This window comes from Lampetra planeri, chromosome 54 (genome assembly GCF_965212315.1).
Source record: "Lampetra planeri chromosome 54, kcLamPlan1.2.h2, whole genome shotgun sequence".
NCBI lineage: Eukaryota > Metazoa > Chordata > Hyperoartia > Petromyzontiformes > Petromyzontidae > Lampetra > Lampetra planeri.
Genome location: NC_136160.1, coordinates 1,378,381 through 1,385,977, shown reverse-complemented (window position 1 = coordinate 1,385,977; position 7,597 = coordinate 1,378,381). Strand labels below are relative to the sequence as shown.

At 53.8% G+C, this 7,597-nt stretch overlaps 1 protein-coding gene across 1 annotated transcript; it reads right to left on the bottom strand.

Annotated features, from left to right (window-relative positions):
• Positions 1–1,746: 1,746 nt before the first annotated feature.
• Positions 1,747–7,236, bottom strand: SCRT1 (scratch family transcriptional repressor 1). The gene is made up of 2 exons (XM_078617630.1): positions 6,660–7,236; positions 1,747–2,695 (listed from the first exon to the last, which is right to left on the bottom strand). Exons 1-2 carry the CDS (start codon positions 6,817–6,819, stop codon positions 1,794–1,796), a joined length of 1,062 nt encoding a protein of 353 aa, XP_078473756.1. The 5' UTR covers positions 6,820–7,236; the 3' UTR covers positions 1,747–1,793.
• Positions 7,237–7,597: the final 361 nt, after the last annotated feature.

The window sequence follows — 7,597 nt, the reverse complement described above, 5'->3', positions numbered from 1 at the left end:
TGCATTTGGAAGAATGGTGGGTTTTTTTGGTCACCCAAATAATCGGAACTCTTCCCTCTCAAGGGGAGTTCAAATTATAGGATTGGAAGAAAAGGATCAGGCTTGCTACTTTTTATTTGTTTTGCCAGCCAGCCAACAGCCGTGGAAGACTCAATGCTCGAAATCAACGTCACGTGGATTATGAATACGCTTTGCAAAAAAAAAGAAAAATCGTGGTTGCTAAAGAACTCCACGAAAGATGCTTAATCACCTAAATCAAACATAGAGTCATATTCACGCGTTTGTATATTAAAACAAACAAACAATACGGATATTATATTAGAGGCATTCCACGCGCAACTGAAAGACGTTTTGGCTTTACGAAACGTAATCGATGTTTTGTTCTTATAAATGTAAAATAAATAAATACACGAAATAAATAAATAGCATTCGATAAGGAAATAAACGCCGGTGCAAAATGTAACATAAAGTGCAGTCGATGGAGAGTTACCCTATTCGTAGCGTCTATTGTAAAAAAAACGAACAGACGCTTAGCACGCACTCATTTACATATTATCTGTATTGCTCATTAACACGGCTTGCCATTTATAAAAAGAGGGTGGGGGACGGGGCGATCGGGGGAGTGGAGTACAGGGAGGAGGGGAGAGGGGGTGCTCAAATTGCCCCCTTAAAAGAGAAACATTTTGTGAGGCTTGGGGGTGAGGGTGAAATGATTCTGTGGGTTAGAGGAACACAGAGACAGAGACATTAACAGACAGGCATGTATGTTGAAATACAGACAGAGGTGAGACGGTGTCAGATCCAGACAGACAATGACAGAGAGACTGACAAAAGCATGGTAGAGAGACAGACAGGCAGACAATAGGGACAGAGAGGCTGACATGGAGAGGTTGGGGGTTGTGGTGAGGTTGTTTGTGATGCAGGGATAGACACATGACACGGATATTCCCGTTGTCAACACAACGTACAATATACAGCGGTACGAGCAGTGATGGACGTATAGGTTACGCGATGCTGAGCATTCCCTGGATGAGACTGACTGACGCTGGGGAGCGTTGCCCAGTCAGACTCTTTCACACAACTACACGCGCAGAAGTATTGCGGGGAGGGGGGGGTGGGTGTGGGAGGGGTGGTGGGGGAGAGTTCCGTTTCATAAAAACACGTGGCCTTGAGTCAAGACCGGGGGTTTACGAGTTGAACCCGAGTATAAAATATCCGCGAACCAGAGAAGTCTACCAGTCCACCTTTGAAAACAAAACGGGCAGTGGTGGAACCTTGCTCGTAACCCAACACGGGCAGCCCGACGGGTGGAGCTGTTTGACTTCGGAAATTCATAATACTTGGACTGTTTGCAAGTTGATTAAAAAAAAAAATCAGGAATGCGAAATTAAAACGACGAACTCTCCGTCTCTCTATCTCACTCACGCACGCACACAACCAAAATGTTTTGGTTCCATTGGAAGACCTGTGTCATTTGATTCGATTACTCAAAACAAAAAGGAAGAACGCTCTTTTGGAAGATAATGATTGAAATATAAACTGCATATCTGTTTTCCTTCTGTCGCCACCGCCACCGCCACCATCATCACCATCATCTTGCTGCTGCTGCTGCTGCTGCTGCTGTCAACAGAACTTCCCAGCGGGTGTCGCTCCTTGCTTGTTATTCACTCCCATCTCCATCATCGCTTCATCATCTCTCACAGCAGCAGCAGCGGCAACGGCGGCTGCGGTGACGATGGTGGCTGTTGCGGCTACCGCTGGTGTAGCGGTGCGGCGTCGTCTCTCTCTCTCTCTCAGCTGTCATCCTCGCTGTTCCCACCGGCTTTGAAGCACGCCGACTCGTAGTGCTTATTCAGGTAGGACTTGAGCGCGAACGTCTTGCTGCAGCGCTTGCACTGGAAGTGCTTGAACGCCGAGTGGGTCTGCATGTGCGCGCGCAGGTTGGAGCGGTCCGCGAACGCCTTCCCGCAGTGGGCGCAGCCGAAGGGCTTCTCGCCCGTGTGCGAGCGCATGTGGCCCTGCAGCAGCCAGGGCCTGCTGAACGCCTTGCTGCAGACGTCGCACTTGTGCTTGAGGTCGTGCGTGAGCACGTGCATGGCGAGCGCGGGCATCGACACGTACACCTTGTTGCACGTAGGGCACTTCTTGGCCATCTTGCTCTCGAGGCTGCGGTGCGTCTGCTTGTGCCGGCTCAGGTTGGACGAGGTGGCGTACGTCTTGCCGCACTCGCCGCACGTGTGTCTCAGCTGCGTCCCGCCGCCCAACTCCTTGTTGGCTCCCGCCGATGGGCCGCTACTCCTCGCACCGCCGACTCCGGCTCCTCCTCCTCCGACGACTCCTCCGACTCCTCTCACGCCGTCTCCCCCTCTTCCGTCGCCACCACCACCACCACCGCCGCCGCCGCCGTCTCCTCCTCCTGCTCTACCGTCGCAGGCAGCGACGTTGCACTTGCTGCGTCTGGAGCGGCCGTCCGTGATGAAGAAGGCGTCCATCGCGTAGCCGTCACTCGCCGCGGTGTCGGCGTCGATGAGAGACACCGCTGCGTCCGAGCGAGGACTGTCCGGCTGTTCCGCCTCGCCGCTGCTGAAGTCGTCGCTGTTGGCGGTCGAGTAGGCCGACTCGGGGGACGCGATCTTGACCCCGTCCAGCGCCTCTCCCCCGTACATGCTGGGCGCGATGAAGTCGCTGATGTAGCCTGGGTGGTGGTGGCGGTGGTGGTGGTGATGATGGTGGTAACGGCACCGGAGGAGGAGAGAGAGGGAGAGATTGAATGAAAGAGATGGGACGAGAGAGAGGGAGATGGAACGAGAGAGAGATGGAATGAAAGATTGTGAGATGGAACGAGAGAGAGATGGAACGAGAGATAGTGAGTTGGAACGAGAGAGAGAAATAGAACGAGAGAGAAATGGAACGAGAGATAGTGAGTTGGAACGAGAGAGAGAGAAATGGAACGAGAGAGAGAGATGGAACGAGAGATAGTGAGATGGAACGAGAGAGAGAGATGGAACGAGAGATAGTGAGATGGAACGAGAGAGAGAGATGGAACGAGAGAGAAATGGAACGAGAGATAGTGAGATGGAACGAGAGAGAGAGATGGAACGAGAGAGAGGGAGATGGAACGAGAGAGAGAGAGATGGAACGAGAGAGAGAGATGGAACGAGAGAGAGAGAGATGGAACGAGAGAGAGAGAGCGTAAAAGATGTCAAAACGTGTTCGCTGCACGTGGCTTGCTCTGCCTCCGCACGTTTAATAATTCATGGCCCTTCCTCGCCGAAGCGCGGCGTGTCCATTAGACTTGGACACACAGAAGTACATGGCGATACATTTTAGTCTTTATGATATTATTTATATACAGCGAGTACTCAGACTCGCGAGAGAGTAGCTTCGCCTTTGTCGACGGAATTTGCAATAGTATACAGATAACAAAGCCGTCGCATTCTATACGGTGAAGACCAACAGCAATTGTTGAAAAGCCTACTTATGGTTCATGAACGTACAAAGACAAAGCTCCCCCTGATAGCCATAAGCCTACTTTTGGGGCAAGTGCTGTTAGCGAGCACCTATCTAAAGACCGGGACGGCACACGATGTGGAGGGCGATGGGTGACAGCGTCACGACACTCCCACGGCCGCCTTTGTCTCCCTAAGTGTCGGTGTTTACGCGTCAGTGCACTCGTTCCGTGCAAGGCTTCGGGACAAGGTTGATAAGAGAATTGGCCACCCAAGTTATCCTCATCCTGAAATCAAACCAGGATCGCCGGCTACACAGTTGGTTCATACAAACACCAATAGTGTAACAACAACAGGACAACAACAACAGGACAACAACAACAACAGTACAACAACAGCAACAAGAGTAGCTGCGTCGTAGTAAAGCCATTGTTGCTACAAAGACAAAGACGTCTCGCATAGCCTTGATTAACTGTTGTGGAAAGTGCTGTTAGCGAAGACCGAAGCGGCACACGAGGGGGTGGGTGGCCAGCCCCACGCCCGACCGCCTTTGCCTCCCTAGTGTGCGATATTTACGCACCGCACCAGGAACTCATTTGAGGCTGAGTCGACCTAGGGGAGACCCAGGACCGGTTCAGATATGCGTCAATGATGCACCCACTCACGCACGCGCGAATGCGTTGACGATGAGAGGAACACACGCGTGCTACATGAAGGCGAGGACAACACAACCACCTGGTACACGATTTGTAAACACAAACAACAACAACAACAATACAGCAGCAACAACAATAAATTTTACGATTAATAAACTCACATATACAGTATACGTACATGGGACACACAGACACAGAGACGGGAGTTAAAGGTGATGTGTGCACACACACAGAGTGTATGCACACATACACACAGATTATATATGCACACACACAGGGTATGAATGCACACACATAGAGCAACACAATTTGAAATAACAAACAACGCAACGACGTTAATATTAACTTATAAACGCACGGAAGATACGCAGTAGACAAATAAACATTTCCCATTTTGCCTCTCACAGACTTTTGAGGGAAAGGTGTCTTAGCGAGTACCTATGAAGGCACACGAGAAGGTGTGAGTGGCCAGCACCGCCTTTGTCTCCCCGGAGCTGATGTTTACACACCGCGCTGGGTAGGGTACTCGTTTAAGGCCGAGTCGAGCTAGGCGAGAGGCCCAGAACCGGTTCAGATATTCGTGACCGATGTTTGCCGTGAGCGGGAATCGAACTCGGGTCTCTGCTGGGTGGGTAGGGTAGCACTGACCCGTGTACACACACACACGTTTACACACACACACGTGTACACACACACACCTGTACACACACACGTGTACACACACGTGTACACACACACACGTGTACACACACACGTATACACACACGTGTACACACACACACGTGTACACACACACGTGTACACACACGTGTACACACACACGTGTACACACACACACGTGTACACACACACGTGTACACACACACACGTGTACACACACACGTGTACACACACGTGTACACACACACACGTGTACACACACACGTGTACACACACACACACACGTGTACACACACACACAAAGACAAAGACAAAGACCCCCCGTATAGCCTTATCAGACTGTTGGGGCAAGTGCTGTTAGCGAGCACCTATGAAGGCCGGCACCGGCACACGACAGGGTGTTTGGAAAGCACAACGCCCGGCCGCCTTTGTCTCCCCAGTGGCGACATTTACACACCACACCAGGTACTCATTTGAGGCTGAGTCTACCTAGACTCAAATTTAGTTAATCACTGTCACTGCTGTTGGCCATGAGCGGCAATTAAACTCGGGTCGCCGGGTTCGGAGCCCAGCGCGCTAACCGCTCCCCCAACAGACACACACACACACGCACACGAGGGCACGGGCACTCCGATGTTACGTAAGCGGGAGTGTACAGCCACCAACTGCCCACGCCGTGAGCCTGGCACGTCAATGCGCATTTCACCCGCGCAAGGCCCGAGACAGCGGCCAAGTGCACAAAGCGACGCGGCGGTTTCGTGGCGTTCGCGAGGCCCAGAGGAGCATGCGGACATACTCGCGCCGATCGGACGGGGAATTGGCCAAACAAGCCGTGTGCGATTGCACGCACAGCGCCACGCACTCGCTCACTCGTACATCGACACATATTCTCCCCGTATGGACCTTAACAACACGCCGTTGGCGCAAGTGGTGTGAGTGAGCGCGCCGGCACGGCCAGCCCACACGAGGGGAGCGAGTGGCCCGCACCGCCGCATTCGTCTCCACCGTGCTGATGTTTACACACCGCCCTGGGTAATCATTTGAGGCCGGGTCGACCTAGCGGAGGCCCAGGACCGGTTCAGACAATCGCGGGATAATTGTCACCGTGAGCGGGAATCGAACTCGGGTGGCCGGGTTGGTAGCGCTGTGTGCTACACCGCTACGCCGCACGCGCGCCGCATGCAGTCCGCATGCAGTCCGCATGCAGTCCGCGTGTGCAACACGTTGACATCGGGAACCCGGCGACTCCCAAGGGGAATGGCCAAACATTGTGGAGCAGCAGCCTCCTGTGCGAGGGGCCTTGAGGAATTTTATGGATTCACGCGACAGAGGCATCGCATGATTGTGGTACTGGAACTCGTTAACATCGACAGCTCCTTTGTCTATCCACTGCTGGATGAAGGGTGGGGGGAGTGGTTTGACCATACTTCACCAAGCTGGTCAATGCGTGTTGGTTTTAAATGAAGGGGGGCGGGCTGGTTTAGGTATCACTCACCATCTAATGTTAATGTTAATCCACGCACGGCTGCCTTTGTCTTCCCAGCACTGGTGTTTACACGTTTCACGAGACACTGAATTTCGGCTGAATTGACCTCCGCCAGGCTCAATACCGGTTCAGAGAATCACCACTGATATTAGCCGCGGCCAGGAATCGAACTCAGATTGGGGGGTGGGGGGGTCGTAGCGCAGTGTGTTAACCACTGCGCCACCACTCCATCAGACTGCCGTAACAATACACGCGCGCACACGGCGAACAGCTACTAAGGCTGCTGCGACCTCTACACAAAAACACAGTGGGTCTCTGACAACTACCCACATGTGGCTTGCGTTGTGTCGGGGCCGCAGCAGTAGCAGCAGTAAGGGGGGGGGTACGGGGTACGGCGCTTGCACTCACCATTGTGCGTAACGCGGACGCTGATGCTGGTCCCTGTGTCGGAGAAGGAGCGGGAGTGGATGTAGGGCGCATCGAGGCTGCTGTCGGACACTATGGCACTGGAGAAAGACGACAGGAAATCGTCCGTTTTCACCTTTTTCACGAGGAAAGAGCGCGGCATTGTGACTCGGCGCCCCGTGCTGTGCCTCTTGCCGCCTGTGCTGTCTCTCCGCCGTTGCTCTCTGCCGATCTGTTGCTGTCTGTCTGCTGTCGCGTTACGTGTATGTTACCCCGTGCTGCTGCTGCTGTGCTGACGAGGCAAGGTTGCGTGATAGTAGGCACAGCCACCCGGGGCGTGCAGAGCGGATAGCGACACGGGTTGCGTTCAGCACCACGGACAGCGACACGGGCTGCGTTCAGCACCAAGGAGAGCGCTCTTCCCCCTCCTCCTCTGCGCGACCCTGTGCGTGTGGATGGACGTGTGTGTACGTTCCGATTTCCTCTCCCGCTCTATCTCTCTTTCTCTCTCCCTCTATTTCCCTCTCCCCTCTCTCTCCCCCACTCTCTCTCTCCCTCTCTGCGGTCCTACGTCTGTTACTGTGCCGGGGATGATGTCAGCGGCAGAGCCTATATACCCGCCTTGCCATCAGGTGGTAGGCTCGGAATGGAAATGCTTAACTCTAATCCATCAAATGTCCCATGGGAGCGTGCGATCTTCCAGCCGGGGAGGCTATAGAGGGAGTGTGTGCGGCGGCAGTGGTGGTGGGGGGGGGGGGGGTGGAGGAGGAGAAGGGGGGGGGAGAGGAGAGGATGGGGAGGGTGCATGTGGTGGTGGTGGAGTGAGAAAGGAGGAGGGAGTGGTGGGGGGGCAGAAAGTGGTGGAGGGGGGGGGGGGTGTAGAGTGGGGTGGGGGCGCTTTTGATGTGTGGCTGACTGGCTGGCTGGAGTGAGTGGGAAGG